This window comes from Sarcophilus harrisii, chromosome 2 (assembly GCF_902635505.1).
Source record: "Sarcophilus harrisii chromosome 2, mSarHar1.11, whole genome shotgun sequence".
Lineage (NCBI taxonomy): Eukaryota > Metazoa > Chordata > Mammalia > Dasyuromorphia > Dasyuridae > Sarcophilus > Sarcophilus harrisii.
In genome coordinates, this window is record NC_045427.1 from 164,639,591 (window position 1) to 164,666,933 (window position 27,343).

General features: G+C 33.6%; 1 protein-coding gene across 1 annotated transcript in view; it reads left to right on the top strand.

Moving 5' to 3' along the window:
* The window catches only part of TMX4 (thioredoxin related transmembrane protein 4), a 111,331-nt gene extending 84,495 nt beyond the window's left edge, over positions 1 to 26,836 (top strand). Inside the window, exons 6-8 of the mRNA XM_031951121.1 lie at positions 1,086 to 1,187; positions 21,814 to 21,877; positions 25,221 to 26,836. Of these exons, the coding sequence (XP_031806981.1) occupies positions 1,086 to 1,187; positions 21,814 to 21,877; positions 25,221 to 25,531 (477 nt within the window). The 3' untranslated portion in view covers positions 25,532 to 26,836. The remainder of the gene's footprint in view (positions 1 to 1,085; positions 1,188 to 21,813; positions 21,878 to 25,220) is intronic.
* Positions 26,837 to 27,343: the final 507 nt, after the last annotated feature.

Here is a 27,343-nt window from a genome sequence, read left to right on the forward strand (position 1 = left end):
CCTAGCGCAGTGCCTTAGACAAATGTTTAGACAAATGACTGATTGAATGAACAAATGTAATATTTATTGAATATAAATTTTTAATATAAATTGAATATAAAATGTTCAAAGCAAGTGACACATAGTGAAGGAGCCAGAGCTCCTTACCATAATTCTTTCAGTATCTTTTACTTAGGATCACATTACCTAGAAATGCAAGGGACGGCAAAGGCCATCTAATTTTTATACCATAATATAAATGTAAAAACTGAGACCATGAAAGTTGCAACTTTTCCCAGGTACTACCTACACATTTCTTTCTGATTAAGATTTTAAAATTCCCATGTGTTTTGTGTTCCTATGTGATGCTATCAGAATCAGAGAGAATATTTATGTAGTAATAATAACCACCAAAAAGATATTTGTTTTCTTGAATGACTATCATAGGTAGTTATTGACTAAAAAAAGACCAAATTTCCAATCTTAATAGTTTTTTTAATAGTTACTTCATGAAATCTGAAGTAACTTAATGAAGGTAGTGTGTTTTAAGAAAAACATTGAATTAGTTTAGTTCTTCACATTTCTTCAAGCTTATATGTAGTTTTGGACAAAATATTGAGGAAGAAATAAGGAGAGAGAATTTATTTTTTAAAACAGTTTATCTTGAAATAAAAGATTTCAATGAATTAAAATGATAAGAAAAGATATACAAATATCTGGGATTTATAGATGCTATGTTTCTTTGGAGCATTTCAGCAGGACAAGATAAAACTAGCACAGAACTTCACAAAGGAAATATGAAGAATTCCAGTGTGATGGATGAATGGACCAAGGAATGTTATGAATGCCTCCACAAATCAGGCTATTGACTTCAGTCAGCTTTTAAGCTTTATCATATTTAAATGTATTCCTTTATCCATGATTTATAATTTTATTAAAAAAAATAGGATTGTTGGGGAGAATCATTCTGGTGCTGAAAAATATTGATGATTGATTATAATTCACATAAAAAAGTTAGTTCATAGATTTGAGTGAATATGGAATAGAGGTAATCATACTCTTGTCTTCAATGAAAATTAATTTATTCTTTTTTCTTTCTACTTCAGCAACTTCACAACTATTTCACAGGGACTCTTGGAATTCCAATTTGGGGTTCATATTTCATCTTTGTTATAGCCACACTGATGATTGGCCTTATCCTTGGTCTGGTAAGAGACTATTTTTTTCTCATTTTCCCCACTATACTGTAGGGGTTCTTAACTGGGGATCTGCAAACTCCTTTCAATCCCTGGATATATTTAATGAGGACTTTGAACTTGGGTGGGAAAAAAAATTACATGTCTATTTCCATTATTATTATATTATATATTATATTTTTATATATAATAGGCATTTAACAATATAATATATACATTATATATAATATATATTATAATTCCATTATTTCCATTAATGTATCTGCAATTTAGCATTTCCTTTAATTACTTAAAAGCAGACACTATTTTGAGAAGTCCATTGACTTCACCAGACTATCAGGGTTGTCAATGACTCACTCAGAAAAGTTAAGAACCGTTTCTTTAAAGCAAATGGTTAATTTTCTGTGCAATTTTTCTTAAGTATTTTTTAATATAACTTGGGATTTCTTGTTAAATTTTCTTATAAGATACCACTCATTCTTAACTGTTACTAATAATACAGAATAATTAAATTGTTCTGCCATCAAAAATCTCATATTAGCTATTTTTTCAACTACCTCTTTCATTATATCTTTAACAGTCTCCAGATTAAATTGTCTGGAAAACCATCTGCTTTTTCTGATTCTCCTCTGATGAAGGTGCATATTGTCCCAGAAATGGCTAAATGACAACAGCTGAAAAAAGAAAAGGGACTGGTTAAGAGTCAAATTTCAGGATTATTCCATTGACAAATGTGTCAGCTTTTTATGCAAATATCATTTATCTGGTTAGAGCACTGTGCTAATGAGAACATTGTGTGGATTTGGCATCTAAACTCATTGTCATAGATCAGAGGAACTAAAGCTAGAAAGAATTTTTAGAAGGCAGCCAATCCAACTCATACCCAAAAAAGCATCCTACAACAACATACTTGAGAAAAGTTCATTCAGGCTTTACTATAATAATTATGACATATGATATGTACTAGATAATATAATAGAGAATATATAAAACAATAAAATCAACTATCATAATTGTTATGATTATTTCTCAAGGCAGCCTCTTCCACTTTTGGGTAGTTGTAAATGTTAGGAAGTTTTCCCTAAATACAAGCCTAAATTTTTCCCTTTCAGCTTCTACCCATTGTTCTTAGTACTCAGTATGGGCCATTAAATTTTACTCAGATTTATGACCAAAGATTATCCTCTTTATCCTGGTTATTTGTCTCTTAAATGAATATACATTGTTCAAAAGGGGAGCAATTCCAAAACTTCTGTTACTTGAAAAAGCAAGCAACTTTCCATTTTCCATTTGCTATTTGGTTTAGCTTCCAGGAACAATAATTCTCCCCATTCCACCCCCACAGCTTGAGGACCTGGATGGTCTATGTTTACCCTTTTTCAGAGGCCCTTTCTATATTTGACTTCTCTTTGTTAGATTTCAAGCTTCTTGAGGTCAGGTATTGTCTTTCTTTTTCTTATTTGAATTCCTAGTACTCAGAATTATGCTTGGCACCTTATAGGTATTTAATAGATGTTTATTGATTGTTGACAAATAATAATTTTCAGCATATGCCCTATTGATGATGGTTCAAAAATATCTTTTTATTATAAAACACATTATTACAAATGTATGTAAAATTTTTCTATCTGTATGTGTTTTCAGGAAAAGTTTAAATAGCAAATATGCTAATCTAATTGCTTATGAATGCAGTAAAAAATTCTATTAGTCAATTACAGGTACATTTAGTTAATTTTGTCTAAAGAATAGTCATTAAAACACTCTTCTTTACTTAGGCAATTGCGAGTTGTCTATTGTGCTTTCAATTCCTGCTTAATTCTGTGGGATTTCACAAATTATAAAACAGTTGTATGCTATTTGCAGAATTTCTGATTACAATATAATGAAAAGATCTGATGACTTAGTGATGGAGAAAAAAAATATTTTTCATCACAAAATTTTTAGAGTTAGAAGAGATGTAAGGCACACCTCTCAGACTGGCTAAGGTGACAGGAAAAGATAATGACCACTGTTGGAAAAGATGTGGGCAAAATGGGATACGGACACATTGTTGGTGAAATTGTGAATGAATCCAACCATTCTGGAGAGCAATTTGGAATTATGCTCAAAAAGTTATCAAACCGTGCAGATCCTTTGATCCAGCAGTGTTACTACTGGGCTTGTATCCCAAAGAGATATAAAAGGAGGGAAAGGGACTCATATGTGCAAAAATGTTTGTGGCAGCCCCTTTTTGTAGCAGCAAGAAACTGAAAACTGAATCGATGCCCATCAGTTGGAGAATGGCTGAATATATTATGGTATATGAATGCTATGGAATATTATTGTTCTGTAAGAAATAATCAGCAGGATGAATACAGAGAGGCTTGGAGAGACTTAGATGAACTGATGCTAAGTGAAATGAGCAGAACCAGGAGATCATCATACGCTGGAACAACAAGACTATAAGATGATCAATTCTGATGGATGTGGCTCTCTTCAACAATGAGATGATTCAAACCAGTTTTGATTGTTCAATCACCCAGAGAGAGGACCCTGGGAACTGAGTGTGAATCACAACATAGCATTTTCACTCTTTCTGTTATTGTTTGTTTACATTTTTGTTTTCCGTCTCAGGTTTTTTTTTTTTTTTTCTTTCTAGATCTGATTTTTCTTGTGCAGCAAGATAACTGTATAAATATGTATACATATATTGGATTTAACATATATTTTAAATATTTAATATGTATTGGACTACCTCCCATGTGGGGGAGAGTGTGGGGGGAAGGAGGGGAAAATTTGGAAAGAAGGTTTTACAGGGATTAATGTTGAAATATTATCCATGCATATGTTTTGTAAACATATATATATATATATATATATATAGTAAAAAAAAGAGATGTAAGGAACCATTTAGGTTCTAGCCTTTGCTTGAAGATTTGTTGAAAAGTGACACTCACTTCCTTTGAAGGTACCCTCTCTGATTTCAGATTATAAGAAAATTGTCCCTGACATCAAGGATAAATTTTCTTCTGGAAAACTTCCATGTGTTTCTGATTCTGCCTTCTGGGACAAACAAAAAGTCCAGTCCATCTTTGAGATGAGAATTAAGGAGGATTAAGAAAGACTTCCTTTAGAAAGGTGGGCTTTTAGCTGAAACTTGAAGGAAGCCAGGGAGACCAGGAATTAGAGAAGAAGAAGAAAAGAATTTCAGGTAGGAGGGAAAGCCATTGAAAATCGACCAGAACCAAGAAATAAAAAGTCTTGTTTAAGGAACCTCAAGGTGAGTGTAAATGGATCATAGTAGGGGAGGTAAGGGAGAGAGGTTCTATAAGAAGCCTGACAGTTAAGTTGCCCTAGATTGTGAAGGATTTTGAATGCCAAACAGAAGATTTCATATTTGATATGAAAGGGAAGAGGAGCCCTTGAAGTTTATTAATTAGGGGATGATGAGGTTGTCTGTGCTTTAGGAAAATCACTTTGGTGATTTGGTCCCTCCTATGGCTGCCAAACTGTGATGGATAATTAGTTATAAATTTATTAAGTATGACTAGCAAATAAATAAATTGAGGTCAGTGGTTTGTCTCAGCCACCAAAGAAAACTTTAGAGGCTTCTGAATGCTTAAAAACCCTTGGAGAAGTGGACCATGACTCTTATTTGCCTTGATATTAAATAATTTTATTTTTACATTTAACACTTTTTTTTGTTGGTGATCATTTAGGATATCTGACTGCTTTTGTATATGTATGTGTTTTAACAAAAACTTTTGAAATACCCTTAAAACAAATCTAGGGCCCCAGAGTATAATTCAAAGTCACACATAATTCAAGGGAACCGGATTATTTTAAGATAAACATATCATTTTTAAAGCATTTTATTGTTTATCTTTTAAAGTTAGTTATTTTTATTTTTATAATTTTTTTTTTTCTATTTGCCTATACGGAACTCTTTTATTAGTTCTATTGCAGATTCTGGATTATTATTATTATTATTTGTTGTTGTTGTTAATTAGCATGTATCCAGTGTTAAATTATAAAGGAAATTAACTAGTATACCTAAAAGAAATAAAATGGACTCTTTGTCTTCTTCTTTGTTTTATTTATTTTTGGTAAGTTTTCATAGGAATTTACTCCATTTTTGCAGGACCATGACTGAATTTGCTAAAATTGTATTTCTTTGCTTATTAACTTGGGGAATGAATATAACCCAAGTGATCTAAAGATCAGGACATTATTAAGTAAGTGAAGTGAGTAATTTACTTGATGAAGCAAAGAAAATTATCCTCTTAGCATGAACTTTGTCTTTGATGGAATTTAATGAATGTTTATTGACTGACTGAAGTTGACCTTTCTGAGAACTCATTCTTAAAAATTTAGGTAAGCCTTCCCCAGGCTTCTATGTAGAGCTATCTGTACATGTTGTTTCCCAATTAGAATGCAGACTCTTTGGAGGCAGAGATTGTTTTGCTTTTGTCTTTTGTATCTCCAGCAGGTTCCACAGTGCCCGGCAATGTTAAGCACTTAGTTAATAAGTCTTTGTTGTTTTTTAAATAACCTTGTATTAAAAGTTCTATAGATATGGCCTGTTTCCCCTCCCCCTTCATCATTTATATAGTGCTTCAGTTTTGCAAAGTATTTTATAAATATTATTTTATTGTATTCATACAACAACCTTGGACAGTAGATAGTCTTATTATACTCAATTGACAAATAAGGAAATCGAGGCAGACAGAAATTAACTTTCCCAGGTTTATACAATAATATCAAAGATAGGCTTGAACTCAGGACTTCCCTGACTCCAAGTCCATTATTCTTTCCTCTGCATTACCTATTTGCCTTAAAAAAAAAAAAGAAGAGACAATTTATTTGTTGTCCAGAGGTAAAAGCCATAGGACATTATATTCTTTGGAGAAAGTTATAAAAGGGAAAAAATGTGATCCTCTTGTTTAATCAGTAATCAAATGTAATTGCAAAGAAATATTAAATATTTACTTAGCTCTTACTATGTAGAGGACATTGTGTTGAATATTGTGGTAGATAAATAAGACAGTTTCTTCTTTCAATTTATCAGGCAAAGAAGGAAATAAGATATTTCAAATTTAGAGAACAGACTGAATAAAACTATGAATGAGAAAGAGCATAAGGCATGTTGGGGGATAGTTGTTCTGTTTGTTTAGAATATAAAGATTGTGAAGGGATATGCTAAATGATAAGGCTAGAAGGTAAAGCACTGCCAGATTATGTAGTTCTTTGAAGGCCAAAGGGTTTAGTTTAGTTTTTTTTTTTTTTTACTTAGCAAGCACTAGGAAAAAATGTAATAAAATTGTTTTGACTACATTATGAAGGATAAATTGGAGGGAAAGAAGAAAAAAAATCACCCTAATTTTGCAAATCAAAAAGAATGGGAAGCAAGCATTTATTAGGTATTTACCATGTGCCAGGGTCTGTACTGTGCTTACAAATACTAGCTTATTCAAGCCTTACAATACTCCTGTAATTATTATTGTATTGTTGTTATGTTATTATAATTCCCATTTTTGCAGTTGAAAAAATAAAAGGGTGAGACTCACTGTCCCAGTGTAATATAGCTAGGAAGTACCTGAGGCTCGATTTGAAATTGGGTTTTTCCTAACTCTAGGCCAAGCACTCAATGCATCGTGCCACCTAATTGCCAGTAATGTGAGTTCAGGTGAATGATGGATTTATTGATGTTAATACTAAAGGCAGAAGAAGCAAGTTTTGGGAAAAGATAGTAAATCTAGTTTAGGGCCTTTAGAGTTTAAAATTCCAGTGGGACATTCAGGAGAACAAGTGCTATAAATAATTGAAATGTAAGTCTGGAGCTTCAAAGAGAGATTGGAACTGACCCTGTAGATTTGGGTAGTGATCTGCATGGTTATGGTAACAGAAACCAGGCTACCTACTATGGAGTCAGAGAACATAGGTTCAGACATTGTCTGTTACTTACCTCTTCATCTTTGGGCAAGTCACTTAGAGTTGTGTTTCCTCATCTATAAAAGGAGGGGGTTGAAATTGATGGCCTCTAAGGTCCTTTCAGCAGTAAGTCTGTGATTCTGGGATTGTAGGAATGAATGTGATTGTCAAGGGAACTATAGGGAAGAGATTGCAAGTAAAGTCAATTCTATTTCATGAATTTCTTCAGAAACAATAAGCTAATTCTCCAGCTCTGGAGAGGGAGTCGGGTGATGCAGTGGATAGAACACTAGACCTGCACTCAAGAAAGACCTAAGTTCAGATATGGGCTTAAACATGTATTTACTGTCACCCTGGATAAAATCTCTTAATCTGTTCTCCCTCAGTTTCTCACATGCAAAATAGTATATACATTCCAGAATTATGGGGATAAAATGAAGTGATTGTAACACATTTTACAAACCCTAAAGGGATGTATAAATGGTATCTATTCTTCTCATCATCATCAAATAGCCATCAATAGCAGAAAAGGAATCAGTTGCTATGAGTTAACTAGGCATGAGAATCCCCAGGATGGGAATTGTGAGTGTTTAAAGAACACTAATGAAACTAGTGAAAGATTAAAGTGGAGATCATGTGGCAAGTAAAGCCATGATAGAGCAGGCCAATTGGTGACAATAAGGGGAGGCCAAGGTTCATAAGAAAGTCAGTTGAAAAATTTACAGTGTGAGTAAATGAATAAGAAAATTAATTTGAGAAGATTGAAGAGTTTTAAGAGAATATAGACCTCTAATTATTCTTCTTGTTTTCTGTTACACTTTTTAAATATTATGACACACAAATAGTACAATGCATATTAAATACTGTGCTTCAGTGCCTGTGATGTGCCATGTATATACATGCTTTACCTCTCTAAAACTGGAATTGTGTGTTCAGCAAGTATTGGTTGTTTCTGTCTTGTCAGCTATTGGGTTATAAAAACAATTACAGAATGTTTGTTAAATGCATAAAACAAAATACATGGAATTACAAAGGAAATGAATTCTATTAAAACACAGGTATCATCTTTTGGAGAATAAATCTAAACCACGAAAGGATATTATAATTATATATGAATTTTGCATAGTTTTGTTCATCGATACTTTAGATATCTATTTTGATTGTTATTTTACCCTTGTTAATTTTATTCTTCTGTGTGTGTGTTCCGCCCTCATTTAAATCCACTTAATGATAACAGAGTCAAACATCTGTGACAATGCCATCTGTTAGAACTAAATGGAACTGACATACCAGTGTGTTGAGATGTCCCTACATAGTCACAGGAACATTGATTTCCAGACAGGGGAATCACACTTCAAAAAATTTGCTAATTTTCCTTAACACATGAATATTTCTAAACTGTTCACTTGTGCTTGGAAGGTTAAATAAATGTAGATTCTAATAGCCATTTAAAACTTTAATATATACATTTAATAGCTTACAACATCATATAGGTTCCTAAATAAAACTCCCTTTCTTTCTTCTCTTTGTTTTGTAATATTCTGTAATGTTTAGTGCGTACTTGATGCTTAGTAAATGCTTGGTTATTGGTTAAAATACTGGGAACATATTAATACAGAGAACCACATTATGAATAGATTAGAAAAAGAATGCCACATTGCCTGTATAGCTTTCCAATGAAAGGCATAAAGCTTAGCTACTGTGGAAGATACAAAAATAAGCTAAAAAATACAAAGGATAGTCCTGGTTCTCAGAAAGCAATCTCAATGAGCTTATACTATACTAGAAGATATACATACACGAATACACAACAAGATAAACTGAGGGAAAATGTCAAAGAGGGATAGGAGAGAGCTCAATGAAGGTTTCCTAGAGAAATTGGCACCTGATTGAACTTTGAAGGAAGACTGATTTTTTTTTAAAAGGTCAGAAAACAAAGTTAGTTTATGATTTGAGATGAGTTGGAATGGAAATTCCAAAAATTTTCATTGAAGAAGAGGGCTTTTTGTTTGAGTGAATAAAGCCACAATTGTAGGAAAATGCAAGAAAGTACAGAGTATGGTGAACATAAGGTGTATATGGGGGGAATTTAGGAAATGAAATTTGGTATCATACTGTAGAGGTTCTTAGATATCAAAGTAAGGAATTGAACTTTGGCAAATAATTGAGAACAATCGCAGATTTTTTTTTCTCTCTCTTTTTTTTTTATTTAAGCTTTTTATTTACAAAGCATATGCATGGGTAATTTTTTCAATATTGACCTTTGCATAACCTTTAGTTCCAAATTTTCCCCTCCTTCCCTCCACCCCCTCCCCTAGCTGGCAGGTAGTCCAATACATGTTAAATATGTTGAAATACGCATTAGATCTAATATATGTATACATATTTATATAGTTATTGCACAAGAAAAATCAGATCAAGAAGGAAGAAAAAGAAAAACTGAGAAAGAAAACAAAATAGAAGCAAATAACAGCAGAGAGAGTGAGAATGTTATGTTGTGTTCTACACTCTGTTACCATGGTTCTCTCTCTGGGTGTAGATGTCTCTCTTCATCATTGCACAAGTGGAACTGGTTTGAATCATCTCAATGTTGAAGAGAGTCATGTCCGTCGAAACTGATCATTGTATAGTCTTCTTTTTGCCAGGTATAATGATCTCCTGGTTCTGCTCATTTCACTTAGCATCAGTTCATTTAAATTTCTTCAAGTTTCTCTTAAATCATCCTGCTGGTCATTTTTTACAGAACAATAGTATTCCATAGCATTCATATACCACAACAATTGCAGATTTTTGAGCAGGTATAATGATCACATCAGAACTTTTACCCTGTTTCCCCGATAATAAGACACTGTCTTTTTTTTTTTTTTTTTGGACAGAAAAACACCAGAGGGCTTATTTTCAGGGGAGGGCTTATTTTAATGAACATTGACAGCACAACCAAGGCCTTTGCTCTCCTGTCAGCAATTCATTCACCAATGAGGATCTCCAAGTCAGGATATAAGGGTTGCCGACCTGATCCAGACCTGCGCTTTTTCCCTTTTCCCTCATCCATCTGTTGATTGAGGTTATTATAATCTGCTCTCCATTTTCTGACCATTCGAAGATCCAAAAGTTTTTCTTTGCAGAAAACTGCAAGATTCTTACCATGTGACTCCTCTACACTTGCTTTCTTGCACTCAACAGTATAGCTCTTCCTTTTTGTACTCATGTCTGGGGGTCAAAACAGACAGAATAATAAAATTATGACCATCAGTCCTTCTTTTCACTCCATCATGCCCCTCAATAATGTTTTAACCCCATCATGCTCCTTGAGTGCTGCTTCTATCCTCCATGATGCCTCCTGAGTTCTTCTTTTATCTTCCATCATGACCCTTTTATCCTCCATCATGCCCCCTCACTCCCGCTTACATACCGGGTTTTTATATTGTCCTGCATCAGCTCTCCTCCGTGGCACTGCTCTCAAGGCGCCAGCAAGCAAATCACTGGGGAAGAACAGGATGACGGGCTCACTGCTGCAGCTCTGAGTGGATGCAGCTCGGAGCGCAGTGTGCATTTCACGGGGGAGAGGTAGGGGGAACGGTGCATACAGAGGGTACCGTAATGTAGCGAGTAGTGCAGGGGATCACCTTCACTACAGTAGCAATCTCAATAGGACTTATTTTTTGGGGAGGACTTATTTTAGAGGAATCTTACACAGTAAGGGGAGGGCTTATTTTCGGGTAGGTCTTATTATTGGGGAAACACGGTAAATATTTACATAATTAAATGAAAACATTTTCATCAGAAAAAAATACTGATGCTAGCATATTTAGATTTCCAGTCAACTGTTATTTAGTTGCTATTGGGACATTGTTTTCTATGATTAATTAATTTCCTGGGAATACTACTCTCTGTTTTGAAAAGACAAGTAAGTTTTTATGTTTTTCCTTTTTAGTAAATACTGTAAGAAAAATTCTGAAATTGTCATGGAGATGGAAGAAATAACAAATATTTCAATTATAGAAAACATTGACATTCAATGAAGAGTTTATAAGAGAATAAATCCTTACATGGGATATGAGATCGTGCATGCGTGTGCATGTGTAATTATCTAGATATAAATATTTATATATTTATCTATAGGGACAGCATGGATTAGGAGAAAGAACCAAAACAACTTGAGTTCCAATAGTGGCTCAGACACTGTCTTCATATATGATCCTGGACAATTCCTTTAAATTCTATGGGTTTAACTTTTCCATAAAATGAGGAGATAGTAAAACATGATTTGTATTCATTCAGTCAGCAAGTTTTCATTAAGCCCTGCTATGTGCTAGGCACTATACTGGAGATAAAACAAATTGAAACATTCCTTGACCTTGAAGAATTTATATTCTATAAAAGAAACAACACATATACATATAAATAAATGCAAAATATATAAAGAGAAAATAAAAGGTAAAAGGTGAGGAGGTAATTTTAGAAGTTGAGGGGATTAGGGGATTATTAAGAGATGGGTGATTAAGCCAGATTTTAAAAGAACCTAGAGATTTTTAAGATATAACTCTAGGATAAATCCTCTCTAATTCTAAAATTTTATAGGGATGAGGACCAGCAACTTGATTTGTAATTTCTTTGGCATAAGGCATTCCCTGGTGAAAAAACTCACTCTGCTAATGCAAGTCAACACTTTCACTTCAATTTATAAGAGAACTGCTTAAAGGAATAATAGATTAAGTGATTTGCCTAGTATTACATAGCCAGTAGGTGTCCCAAGTAGGACTTCCTGGCTTAAGACTGGCCCTATATCTACTATATCAGATATTCTCAGTATCTTTATATTATTAAAAATATTGAGGCTTTGTCCAAAACATTTTTGTTTATGTGGTTTATATTTATAGATATTTACTAGATTAGAAATAAAAAACTAATTTTGAAGTTGCAGACCCCATGAAAGGGTTTCAGAAATCTCTAGGATTCTCTGGACCACATGCTTAAAGAACCACTATACTATATCATGCTGCCTTATTTTATGATTCTGTAATAAAGAGGCAATCTGATGCAATGAAAAAATCTTGGATTTGGAATCAGAGAAATTGAGTTCAAATCCCTACTCTATAACTTGTTATGTCTATATTCTTAGAAAGAATTCCAATTATCTCTACCCTCTAGTTTCCTTGGAATTCTTTTCAGATATAATGTGTGATTCTTTATTAATCCTAGTTCCTTATTTCATTAATTCCCCACCACCACCTTCCCCTATTTTGAAAAACAACAATAACAAGCTTGTTTAGATTTACGTATCAATTCAGTGTTTTAATTTACATAGAAACTTTATTGTTTTCAATTTTGTTAATCTTTTCTCCTTTTTGTTTTGTTTTTTTTTTTTTTTTGCTCCACTTTAATTTCTTTTATTTTTTAAAGGAATATTTTATTTATTTAATTTTTTTGGCTAGATAATTGGGGTTAACTGACTTGCCCAGGTCACACAGCCAGTAAATGTTAAGTCCCTGAAACCAGATTTGAATTTAGGTCCTCCTGACATCAGGGCTAATGCTCTAGCATGGGTACCTTCTAGCTGCCTTTGCATTTTAATTTTTAAACTGTTTTCTTTCTCCCTTTCTGCCCTATACTAACAAAGTTCACCATTTGATATATATTTATAAATGTATGTAAAACCATACAATGTGTGCTTCTGTTTATAAGTTCTTTCCTGGAGGTGGATAATATCTTCTTTCATTGGTCCTTATAATTGATTTAAATATTTATACTACTCAAAATAACTTGAATGTTCATAATAATTCTCATGGACAGAGTTCTCTTGGTTTTGCTCATTTCACTTTTTATTATGTCATTCAGGTCTTTCCATGTTTTTCTAGAAACAATCATCTCATCATTTCTTACAGTACAATAGTATTCCATCACATTCACATACCACAGTTTGTTTTGTCATTTCTGAATTAATGGACATCTCCTCAATTTCTTGTTCTTTATCCAAAGGGAGAACTGCTATAAATATTTTAGAACATATAGGTTATTTTTCTTTTTTCCTTATCACTGTGAGAAATAAATAGACCTAATGGTCTGAGCTAACTCTAACTCTCTGAGCATAATAATTCCAGATTCCTCTCCAAAATGTTTAGATCATCATAGTCCCACCAATAGTATATTAATATCCCAATTTTTCTATAGTCCTTCTAACATTCTAACATTTCTATCATTTTAGCTAATCTCATAGGCATGAGATGATATGTCAAAGCTATTTTAATTTGCAGTGGCCTAATCAATCATTTAGATCATTTTTATATGACTATTTATATTTTTGATGTCTTTATCACAAAAGTCTCTGTTAATAATTTGACTATCATTTGGAGAACGGGTCATATTTTTAAATAAAATTGACAAAATTATATATTTGAGATATAAGACCTTTATTTGAGTCACTATCTATAAATTTATTTTTTTACTGTTTTCTGCTTTCATTCTAATTTTGGCTAATTTGTTTTATTTGTACAGAAACTTTTTTTTTATTATTATAGCTTTTTATTTACAAGTTATATGCATAGGTAATTTTACAACATTGACAATTGCCAAACCTTTTGTTCCAATTTTTCCCCTCCTTTCCCCCATCCCCTCCCCCAGATGGCAGGTTGACTAATACATGTTAAATATGTTGTTGGACTTTGAAATAGTGTATAATTAGCCTGTGAAGGAAATAAAAAATGCAGGCAAACAAAAATAGAGGGATTGGGAATTCTATGTAGTGGTTCATAATCATCTCCCAGAGTTCTTTCACTGGGTATAGCTGGTTCAATTCATTACTGCTCTATTGGAACCGATTTGGTTCATCTCATTGCTGGAGATGGCCATGTCCATCAGAATTGATCATCATATAGTATTGTTGTTGAAGTATATAATGATCTCCTGGTCCTGCTCATTTCACTGAGTATCAGTTCATATAAGTCTTTCCAGGCCTTTCTGAAATCATCCTGTTGGTCATTTCTTACCGAACAATAATATTCCCTAATATTCATCTACCACAATTTATTCAGCCAATCTCCAATTGATGGGCATCCATCCACTCAGTTTCCAGTTTCTGGCCACTAAAAAGATGGCTGCCACAAACATGTACAGAAACTTTTAACATGATGTAATCACAATTATACATTTTATACCTCACAATGCTTTCTATCTTTTATTTATTCATAAATTCTTCTCCTATCCATAGATCTGATAGGTAATAAATTCTGTGTTCTAATTTTCTTATGACAACTCCCTTTATATCTAGGTCATGAATCTGGTTTGATCTTATTTTGGTAAATGATATAAGATATTGATCTATGCCCAATTTTTGCCAGACCTCTTTCCAGTCTTCCAAACAATATTTTTAACCTAATAATGAATTCTTAACCCAAAAGCTTAAATCTTTATGTTTTTCAAACACGTTTCTATTGTTTGGTGCATATCTACTCTCTTCTTTTGATCTACCTTTCTATTTCTTAGTCCCTATCGATGACTTTGATAATTACTGTCTTATAATATTGTTCAAGATCTGGTAAATGCTAATCCTCTTTTCTTTACATGTACACACACACACACACACACACACACACACACACATATACACACACATATATATTTTTATATATATATATATATATATATATTATTAATTCTTTTGATATCTTTGACCTTCTGTTTTCCCAAAAGAGTTCTATTAATTTTTCTAGCTTGATACAGTAATCTTTTGATAATTTAATTGAATGGCAGAATCAGTAGATTATTTTAGGCAGAATTGTCATTTTTATTATCTTGATTCTGCCCATCCATGAACAATTACTATTTCTCTAATTATTTAAATCTGACTTTATTTAATTGCCAAGTGTTTTATAGTTATGTTAGTGTAGTTCCTGGTAGGAACTTTTGGTACATTCTATTTGGTGTTCTGACCACAGACTAAGATTTCTGCTTACTACAGTAAGGCAAGGGTCTTGCTTTTTGGTAGGTATGTTCCTAGGTATTTTATACAGTCTATAGTTATTATAAATATGATGTCTTTTACTATCTCTTCTTGCGGGGGGTTTTATTGGCAGTATGTAAAAATGTTGGTGATTTATTTGGCCTTATTTATATCCCAATATTTTGTTGAAATTAGTGTTTCAGTGAACATCCATATTCATTAACAAAACCGGTTTATAATTTTCTTTCTCTGTTCTTATTCTTACTAGTTTAAATATGCATTTCACATTTGTTAGGTGTTTGGTAATATCCCTTCATTGCCTGTTATTCCAAATGATTTATTTAATATTGGAATTATTTAGTCTTGAATTCACTTGTGAATCTGTCTGGTCCTAGTGATTTTTTCTTTAGAAGCTCATTTATAGTCTTTTTTTTTTTTTAATCTTAATTTTGTTTTGTTTTGTTCTGTTTTGATTTTTTGCTTGAGCAATTGGGGTTAAGTGACTTGCCCAGGGTCACACAACTAGGAGGTGTTAAATGTCTGAGGTCATATTTGAACTCAGATCCTCCTGACTTCAGGGCTGGTGCTCTATCCACTGCACCACTAGCTGCCCAAGTTTCTTATTTAAAAAATAGAAATATCTGTTTCAATATTTTATTTCTATTTCTGCTATCTAAGCAATTTATATTCACTTTCTCAGAGTCATATATTTAGTCTTTGGGATTTAGGGAATTCTAGTACCTCTGGGTGTGAGGTCTGTTGATCTCTTTTCAGGACAATTTTCCACCTTTGGTGTCCACCTGATTTGCCCAAATTACTGCCTCTTCAAGAAGTAACATTCTGGTAAATAGTCTCACCAGATAGGCTTAACCTGGGTAACTGAGTGACTTTAAATTTCTCAGTGAGCTGGAGGGGGTGGGGGGAAAGAAGGTAGTGGAGTCTACTTCAAGCATGTGAAAACTTCTCCTGGTGCAATGAATTGATGAGAACAATTTGTTCCAGTGCTCAAAAGGATAACTGAAGCAGCAGCTTAATTAGACATTGAAGATGCCAAGGTCATTCATTGCATCCTGGGCCATCATCAGTCATCTTGACTTTTGTCTTGCCAGTAAATTCTGATAACTCTGGAGGAAATGTGATGCTGAAGGGTAAATGCAACTCTGCCTCACTTAAGTTCAATTTGTGCACCAATCAGACATCATCTATACCATTTTGCTATTTTTACCTATCTCAGAATCTGCTGGCAACAGTTAGTCACATAGCAGACATGGAAATACACTGGAGGCAGGGATTACAGCTCTATATGCAGGTGGCCTAGTTCATAGGATCATGAACAGAAGCAGCAGTAGGATTTGGTAACCTCCTTAGATTGAACAGCCTTTTTTAAGAACTGCACTGCTCACCTCTTGGTATGAAGAAAGGGCTAGAAAAGATGCTCTTAAAATTGTCTGCTTTACCCAACCCTTGCCTTATTGTAGTAGGCAGAAATCTTACTTTGTGGTTAGAACATCCCCTCCCCCCTAAAAAAAGTACAAAAGCTTTTGCAAAGGTTATTTTACTCACCATTGGTATATGGTATCTGTGCACATTTATGGACAGCATGAAACCCAGTAGACTTGAAAGACAAACCATTTTTGTTATGAGAAAACTCAGAAGATATCACATCCTATAAATAACAATCCTGAGTGAAATAAGGCTAGATTATGGCTAGCTTACTGAAGTCAGAACTGCACACATATTTTCCTGAAATAGCTACAGTAATGGGGACTGCTGTGAAGCTGACAGGATTTTTCAATCAAAGCTAATCTAGTCAACAAGCTTGTATACACACCAAAATGAACAGATGACTGACTCATGACTGTATCATTGCCACTTTCAAAAAAGCTCCACAGCACTATTTTTGTGCATATGCTTCCAGCAAACTCTTATATGATTAAAGAAAAATTTTAGGAAGACATGGAGACCCAAGAGGACAAGCTCGTAATTCTGGGTAACTGTAATGTAAGAGTAGGTACTAATTATACTTCATGGGAAGGAGTCATAGGGAGGAATGGAATTGGAAACAGCAACAGTAATGGTTGCTTACTATTGAAGATCTGTGCATCTCATGACCTCATCACCAGAAACATTTTCCATTAACCTAAATGTAATAAAATTTTGTAGATGTACGCTCACAGCAAACATTAGCATTTAATAGATTATGACATATAAAGGAGAAGAAAAAGACAAGTTGGCAAAGTAATGAAGGCCATGTGGGGCACAGAATGCTGGACTGATAATAGACTTATCTTCTCCTAACTAAATATTTGCATTAAACAAAAGTGGTAGCCCTAAGGCTAGACAACTACCAGAAGATTTAATGCCTACAGATTAGAATGCTTATGTGAACACTATATTGCTAATGGTAAATTATTTAACTTGAAGAGGCTACAAAACACTAAAGTGGATGGGAGAGTTGGTATATGACTTTTTGTTCACAGATGATTGTGCACTTACTATAGCCACTGATGCTGAAATATAATAGCGCATGACTTGATTCTCCACTATTTGTGCAAATTTTGGCTTCACAATTAACACAAAGAAAAAAGATTCTTTACCAGATAGCACAGCACCATTTATATGCAGAGCCATTGCTTATAGCAAATGAGGAGATTTTGAAAGCTGTGGATAAATTCACTTACCTTGACAGTATACTTTCCAGGGATATACACATAGGTATATGCATAATATGTTGCTAGAGTTATCTCAGCATTTGGGAAGTTCCAAAGAAAATAGGCTGCTTACCAAACTGAAGATCTCTGGAGCTATTATGCTGACCTCATTGTTGTATGCCTATGAAATCTGGACCATATAACAAGTGCTTATGCCAGATAATTGAACCAGTTCCATTTGAATTGCCTCAGGAAGATTCTGAAGATCATCTGGCAATTTAAGGTACCAGATACTGAAATTCTTTCTCGAGCTGAACTACCAAACATTCAAATGATTGCAGAGGGTAAGTCTGATGGGCTGGTGATGTTGTTCAAATGTCAAACATATGTTTCTCTAGAAGACTGTTTTGTGGAAAACTCACAAAAAGAACTCTCCATAAAACAGAGTACTCACAAAAAGCAAGCTCTCCCATGGAGATCAGAATAAGCAATACAAGAACTCTCTCAAGATCTCACTGAAGAACCTTGGAATCAGTTGTGAGATATGAAAGATATTGACACGAGACTGAGCCAGCATGGCACATTTATATCAAAGAAAGCACTCTGCCCTATGAGCAAATCAGATTTGTAGTAGCTCAAAAGACATGAAATACACAGATTTAGAGATACCTCCATTCCAAATGTTCATATGATCTGTTTGTGCTTGACCTTTGGGTAAGCTTTCTAAACTCATAATCGTCTGATCAGACACAGTTCAACACAATGTACCTTGACCTCAACATAATGATATGATTTCTATCCTCTTTGAGCTTGAATGATTTGAATTTCAAATTCTAATAAAAAACAAATGATTCTGTACAAGAGCTTCTATTGTATTCTAGAGCAATATTATCTGTGAATGGGAATATTTGAAGGATTTTATCATCTTTACGGAATCCCTTTCAAGCCATTTAGATCCTGTTTGAGGCAGCCTTCATTTCAGTGGCAAACATTGTTAGAGAACATGTCTCCTGTTTAATGCCTGCTTGACATTAAATATTTAAAGAATCATGAAACAGTTATTTCTATTGTTACATCTTTAAATGAATCTTATATGGTCTAAACATAGTCAGCGGAAATACTTATTTTCTTTACCGTTTAGTACACTGGGTAAGTGTAAAGTATGTTGTAAACTATCATTGAACCTGCCTGCCCACTTCACTTACCTTCTCCAAGGAAGGATTCCATTTATCTAGATTATTCTCATAAAGATTTTTTTAGAGATAGGAAAGTAGGTATATGAATTATAGTTGTTGATCTTAATCTCATTCTTTTTGTTTTATAATAAGATCTGTTTTTTTCCTATGTATTTTTATATTTTGTCTTCTAGAAATCTTGAAAATCTAATACCTAATTGTCCTAAAAACTTTGTACCCTGGCAGACTCTTGCCATGTATATATTTGGATTAATCTACCACACTTATCACTAGTTTTTTCCTTAGCACCATATCAATACCCTCAACAAATATGTGATATTAGAATCCAAATAGTTCTACTATCATTGATTGGGGGGGAGGGAGGTTATAGAAATCTTTATGAATCTTGATTTTTTGTCTTCCTTTCAGTTTAATTTAGTTTAGTTTTTTTGTTGTGTTCTCCCAGTTATACCTATAAATGCCTTCAAGATTATCGGGCTTCTTTGAGCCTCTGTAACTGTTTTTTTATCCTTTCACTACTTCTTGCTATTTTATAAAATTAAAATTTTAAGTCTTCCACCATCGTATAAAAGAATTTGTGTTGCTCTGTGTTGTCATGTTTATCCTTTTGGCCAGGAGTTCAAGAGTTTGTTGGTTGTGGTAGATTCTAATTAATTTTCTTTCCCTCTTTTTGTAACAGTCAATTTACATTCCATGATTTTCCCATAGGAAATGATGATAGCTTGTGACTTTTTCCCCTACTATTTCAAATTTATTACTCTACACATGTCATTTGAATAGTCCATTTTGAAAAATATGTAGATTGCATTCAATAGTCTCTCATTTTTATTCTTTGTTCTAATTTTTTATTGATTTTTATCTCTTCTTCGTCAATAGTTTGATTATATATAGCTGATTGAGAAAGTAATTTCAGATCACTAATCCATCATTTCCTATTCATATTGTATATTCATATAATCAGTTTTGTTTCCTATGACATTATTCCATGTCCACCACATTCAGCTCTGAACTGGAATTAAATCATTGCAGAAGTGGAGGGGGATGAGAACTGAGGTCTGTGAACAAGTTTTGTTTTATTTTGTTCCCCCCCCACACACAGTTTGTATGACCAGAGAATTCATCATGCTGTGAAGAACTTTCTTCCAAGTGCTTAGAAATGTTAGCTCTTAAAAAGAAGAAATGATCTCTGACTGAGATTTTATTTTCTATTTATTAGCCAATGTAGTATAATTGTTCAGTGCTCATGCTCTATTGACATAACCTGCGAGAATCCAGGTTCATCTCCATGCCCTTATTTTACAGATAAAGCCCCACAGAAAGCTAAGGGTCTTGCCAAAAGACCCCACTGTCAGTGTCATATTCCTAGCTTTGGGCTCCTGTCCTAAAGTTGCTATCTGGTGAACAAAGGATTAAAAAGAAATGGATTTACTATTTGAGAAGAATTGTGGTTAAGATGAAATGACAAATGAGTATACAGAACCCCAAATAACAAGTTACAATTAAAAAAAAACAACAACTGGAACCAATAATTAAAATTGTATTTGCAATGTTATTATCATAGATACTATCCCAGAATAAAAGAGACAATTTATTAAGGCTATTCATTTTGCAACATTAGCTATCTTTCCCTGTTTGTTTCAAATTATGTTTTAATTCTTAATTAAAAGATTTCTGGGAAAAAGTTTCATTTGGAAATTTGGATGGTTATATATTTTGAGAATTTTGAAATTCTTAAATCATTTCACTTGGGGAATTCAAGAATACTTCTCAAAGAAAGGGACATGGAAGTTGGACTCTAAAAGAGAAATAACAAACTGAGGGATGGAGAGATTATTATAAACAGAGGACTGCATGATAAAAGGAACAGATGCAGAAATGTGAATGAAGAAGGCAAGATAAGAGATCGCAAATATTCCAGTTTGAATAGTGTATAGAATATGGGGAGAGATAAAGTATTATATAACGATAAAACTTTAGCTCTTTAAGGCCAACAAAACATTTTACAAATATTAATTCATTTGATCCTCAAAATAAATCCTGGAAAGCAGGTTCTATTATTATTCTTATTTTACAGATAAAGAACTTAAGCAGAAACTTGCCCACAGTCACACAACTAGTAAATGTCTCAAGTCATTTTTGAACTCATGTCTTCCTTACTCCTGGCCCAGAACTCTGTACCATCAGCTGCATCAACTAAATTGAATGGTACTAGATGAAAGTCTTTGAATAACAGATAAGGGAGTGTGAAGTTTTTCTGGTGGGTACTAGGGGACCCTGTGGAAATTAGACTTGTAATTGCCTAACTAAAACATAAAGTCAAATTTGCTTAATGCAAAAGAAAGATCTAAGCCAAATGTGTTAAGAAATTTGAGGAGGCATAGGTCACTTCCCAGTAAAGGGGATTAGGAAATTATTCCAACAGGAGATTGTGGTTGAATTAGACCTTGAAGAAAGAGAAGTTCAACAATTAAAGACACAAAGGAGTTTATTTTAAAATTCATGGTGACAAGCAGAGTCACAAATGACAAGAAAGCAGGACAAGAAAGGGGGAAGTTTATAGTAGCTAGGACATAGAACAAGTGAAGATAATGCCTGTGAAATATGCCAAAAAGATACTTTGGAACTAGGTTGTTGAGAGCCTTCCATGTTAGAAAAGGAATTCATAATTTATTTTATAGATGATGAGGGAGCTACTGAAAGGCTTTAAGCAGTACCTTAGAAAGATTACTGGAGCAATCATGCATAGGATGTATTTACTGGAGAAGGTAGAGACTGGAGACAGGGAAGTTAACGGGTTATTAAAATTTTATTTTATCATTGCTCACTGTTGAATATTTATTTAGAAATACATACCTGTGTTTTGGAACAACATATAACTTGAGTATTAAATATTGTCTCTTTTATACCTTGAATCATATCTTTTCTTTTTTTTTCCCTTTCAGATACTAGTTTTACTTGCAGACTGCTTTTGTCCACCTAAACCAAGAGATGGAATAGATCAATCTGGTAAGCATTATGAGCTAATATAATCATGTCTTTGGAATGATGGTGGGGAAAGGGGGGAAGTCCATTATACTATTGTGAAAGCTTTTATTTGGTTTCTTAAATGTAATTAAGCCTTTTTACCATCAAACAATCTGTTTACTGTACACTGGGGATATCTCTAAGAAGAAAAAAAAATACTAAGGACAAAAATATCCTCATATATTTTCTACTAATTTAAGACTTAATTATATAGGAGGACATTTTTTTAGTTTCCAGAATTTTAAAAGCCATTCCATTCTAGATTTTCCATTCTTCTTATCATAACAATAGACATAAGTTGAGCAAATTTTATGTTTTGTTTGTATATTCCTGTGTTTGTGAGGCCAGAGAACAAAACCTACTAATTAGAATGAAATTGACTTCTCCAATTTTGGAAACTAGAAGGAAAAATGTATATTAATCTCTCTTTTTTTTTCTCATTCCCCCATCCCTTTTTTTTTTCCCTAGACCTGTGATTGTTCATGTCATAAACTAGCAATATAAAAACTTCCTCCACTGATTCTAATTAGGAACTTTTTTTGTAATTTATATTCTTTCTTAGCACCCTAAAAGATTAAATTACTCATGGTCACATAATTTTTATGTTCTGAGGCAGGACTAATACCCAGATCTTCCCAATTCTATTGCTATGTAAATCATATTCTTAACACTTCAGATAAAGCTTGATATATGAATCTGAGAGTGTCTACATTGGTTGTTTCTTTGATAATTGTGAGGACCCAGAAACTTCATTGCTCCCTTGCTGCCAGCTGAATAAAATTCAAACTCCTTAGCCTTACTTAGAAGGCCCCCTAAAAGCTAGTTGCAAACTATCTTTCTAGTTTTATGCCAAGCTATTCTGCTTCCACTTTATTTTTCAAAATGGAATACTTTCCGTCCCTTGTTTTCATTCTATGCTCTCCTCTTTGTTCATTTCACCATCATTCCCCAATCATAGAATAGATCTTCCAGCCTAATGTCCATTGATTGAAATCTCTTCTTTCTTTCAAAGCCCAGCTCAAGTGCCAAGTCTTCTAGAAAGTTGTTTGTTTTTTTTTAATCTTCCTTTCTTCAGCTTCCATCCATGATTCTTATATCTAATATCACTAATATCTATCTGTCACTCATATCTAATATCAGATCTTCCTTTGAACTGTAGTTTTCTTGTCAGCCCCTAACTCTTCTTTCTTAACAGATAACCTCACCTCCCCTCTAACTTTTTTGAAAAGATTGAAAACATCCTCTTATGATCTTCATTCAATCCTTGACACTTCAAAATATTTCTTTCTTCACTTATATTCTTGTCCTTATGCTCCAGTGTCAAAGAAGAGAATTTTTTTGTCAAGACTGACACCCTCACTTGTACTCTTGATCACTTCAGGTCTTTTTTAGGAGCTTGCCTTACTGAGAATTAATTCCCTCTATCACTATGATCTTCATTCTCCCCTTATCCACTAGTTTCTCTCCCTCTGCCTATAAGTGTGCTTAAGTTTATTCCATCTATTAAAAGGGAAAAAATTCTTTGACCTTGCCTATCCCTGGAGCTATCATCTTATATCCCTCTTCCTTTTCCCTGCTAAATGTCTAGTAAGAGTATGCCTTAGAACCCATCACTCATTCATTCCTTCTTTAATATTTACATTACAACTTGTGACTCTATGACTCTAATGAAATTGGCCCTTCAGAAATTACCAATGACCTTTTAATTGCTAAATCTAAAGATTTTTTTTCTCAATCTTCATCATCCTTAACTTTGAACATCATTTAAAAACATTGCCAACCCCTGTATACTTTCTTTTCCTTTAGCTTCTTTGACACTACTTGAGATCTTGCTTCTGCTTCTGTCTGCCCATCCCTTTAATGTAGCCTTCTTTTGCCTTCTAAATATGGGTGTCAATGAAGGCAAATATCCTGGGACCCCTCATCTTTTCCCATGATACTCTTTTCCTTAGTGGTTTTCCTTATTCTTATGGGTTTAGTTATCGCCTCCATATAGATAATATTCATAGTTAACATTATGGCATATAATCTACTATATTTCAAACACTGTACTAAGCACTTTACAAATAATATTTCATTTGAGCTTGTAACAACCTTGGAAGATAGGTGCTATTATCCCCATTTTACAGAGCAAAAAATAAGGGAAGCAGAAGTTAAGTAATTTGTCTAAGTCCCACAACTAGTAAGTATCTGAGGCCATATTTGAACTCAGGTCATCCTGATTCCAGGTTCAGCACTCTATCCACTGTCCTTCTAGCTATCCCAAATGATACTTTTTTTCCAGCCTAATGTTATTTATTTATTAAATCATTACATATATTTATTTTGTCCTAAATTTAAGAAATAAAACAAATATTTCCATAACATAGTAGAATAGGGAAAAAATGATTGCATGTGAAACAAAATTGCAAATCTATTATGTTCAACTCATTTTTCCTTTTAAAAATATATTTAAATTTATAATGTAACTTTTTTTTCCCTTTTATTCTTCTTTCCATATAGATAGTTACTATTAGATACAAATATATCTTCTATATATACTTTTATCTATTAGTTCTTCCTCTGGATGCAGATAACATCTTTCTTCATAGGTCCTTTGAAGTCCAATCATTCACCCCTAATTGACTCTCAGAAATCTTTACCCACTTGTCTTGCCAGCACCTCAAACTAATATATTCAAAACTCTACTCAATATCTTCTCCTGCCTCCTCCTCTCAATTTCCCTGTGTCTTTTGAAAACACTACCATTATCTTAGTTATCCAAGCTTGAAGCTTGAGAGTCATCTTTGAATCTTCTTGACATCTCACACCTTCTGCTATTTTCACTTAAGTGATTTTGTACAAATCACTTAAGGTCTCAGGTGATCAATTTCCAGATCTGTAAAATGAAAGGGTTGGAATAGATGACTTTGGAGATGCTTTGCAGCTCTAAGTCTATGCTCCTGTGTTGCCTCTTAAATATTTTCTTTATAGCAGAATATCTCCTGTAGAATTTAAAATATGTAAGGAAGAGAATAGAAATATGCACTTTGTAATATTTAAGATTAACATAGAACTGAGTAATAGCATAAAAGGAAATATATTAAGTCTCCATTAACGATCAGCAGTCTTTGAAATAAATAGAATTCAAGTAAGATTAAAGACAAGGACAAAAAAAGCAACTGGTTATTATATAAACAGAGGTATTCATTCAGAATTGTAGAAACTAGCTTAATAATAATTTATTTATTTATTTTTAATTATTGAACATTTGTGATTTGGTTGCTTACTGGATACTGATTTCGTATTCAGTGCAAGTTATTTTTACTTTTATTTTTCTTTATAGAATTAATTGAAAAGGAGAAGGAAGCTCTGATAGTTGAAGATCTAGGAATTTCAGAGGGAAAAAAAGACCTTTCAGATGAAGAGGAAGAGAAAGATGATCTCTCAGAGGGAGAAGACGACAAAGAAGATGTTTCAGAACGAGAAGAGGAAAGAAGCAATTCAAATGATGAAACTTCTGAAGATGACTCTGCAGTGGATGAAGGATCAGCAACTGAAGATGCAGGGAATATCCCGGACCAACAGTTGACTGATGTGGAGGCTGAAAGCTCAGTGAGGCAGCGCAAAAGTCATGTTGCTGATGGAGAACAGTAATTTTTTGTAAAGTTATCTCCAGCAAACTGGACCAAAGAAATGTGTCAGTTTCCCTTCTGGTCTATAGTGGAAGCCAAATTCTTAATCTCTCCTGCATGAGCCAGCTTCTCTCTTAAAAGCTTATACGTAATAAACATCTAGTCCTAAAAGGTAGTAATCCTTATGTAGCAATGAGAATCCTTTAGGCATGACAATCAAAATCAAAAATAAGATCTATTATTCTGCTTGGAGATTTGGTTTAAGATTGTAGGGTTAAGAAGATCTGATTGTAATAGGTTGCCATTACTCCTTTTTAATATTCTCTATAGTCATTGCTTCAAGCCACATGAGATGAAAGCATATTTGACTTCATACATCAGCAATAACAAAATGTGTCCTAATAACTGTAGTAGAAGTTTCCCTTCCTTATTTGGTCTTGAATGTTTTTGTCAAACCTTATGGAAAACATCAGAAAATGTAGTCAGTCAATAGTTATTTATTGAGATAGAAACTGAGAGGCCTTTAAATATTATCCTAGTACAGGAACTATGGCTATGGTGGTTTAGCTCTCATCACTGCTCACTGAAGTACCTTCATTATGCTCCCTTTTTTGCTTCTCATTTTTCCTTCTCAATGTTTCTTTTAAAAATATACTGAGTGCACTGTGACAACAGGGACTGGTCTTAGGCTGGGCTTCCTACATACAACACCAGCACTCTTCGGTTCCCAAGTATTCAGAGGAACAGCATACAAGTTAATGTGACATCAGCCAAGCTTATTATGACTTCAGGGGCTTAGATCATTGGAAACCACAGGCAATGAATTATTGACAAGCAAATGCTGAAAACGACGTGTTACCTTCAGAGATTCAGAAGGAAGTGGTCGTTTAGCAGGAGAAGAACTTTTTTTTTTTTTTACCAGAAGGCAGTCATTCCCCACCCCCCACCCCCTTCCACCTCCTTTCAACTATTTCATTGAGAAGTCTTTTTTTTTTTTTGAAGCCAGAAAATCCTCTTAGTCTTGCCAATACAAGCAAGTCATGTGCAGAGAGCTGCAGTATGATATGGTACTATTTCCCTCTCTAGAGTAGCTCCTTGGCTCCATCTGAGATACTTTAGTAATCATAACAACTAAAAAGCCACTTATGGTTTCCTTTTTAGTGAACTGACCTACTGGTGAAAGAATGAGTGAAAATCTAGAGCAGGAAATGAGAGAAATGGTTTCTTCTCTTCCCACCTACCCTCCAACCCCCATTCACTTTAATCCTACAAAGAAATGCATCTTTGTAAATCTCTCAATACTTGATTTATTAAAAGTGCCCAGGGATTTCGTTTTTTTAACTTCTTTTTTTATTTGTCTTATATTTAATAAATAAGTTGAGAAAATAAGGAATCAAGTTGTACATGAATTCTCAAGGTAGGGCCTATCACCTCCTCCCACACCACCCCCCTTTTAGGGGGATGCACTAGGGTGCATAATAAGGAAAAGAGCAGAATTTAATAAGATCTAGAAATTATTTTATCACCTTTTAAAATAAATTAGGTATACATTTGGTTATTCCAATTGTATTCTCCTTAGGTGTGCTAAAAATAAAGAAATTAGTGTGGAATTCTGAGAATCTCTGTCTTCATGTGGTTGAATAAAGTATTATAGGACTTACTTTATTATTATTATTATTATTTTTAAGTATATAAATCTGATCCTGAGATTAGTTTACATCTTTAAAAGTTAGTCAGGTGAGGCAGCTAGGTATCAAAGTCGATAGAGCACCAGCCCTGAAGTTAGAAGGACCTGAGTTCTAATCTGACCTCAGACACTTAACACTTCCTGTGT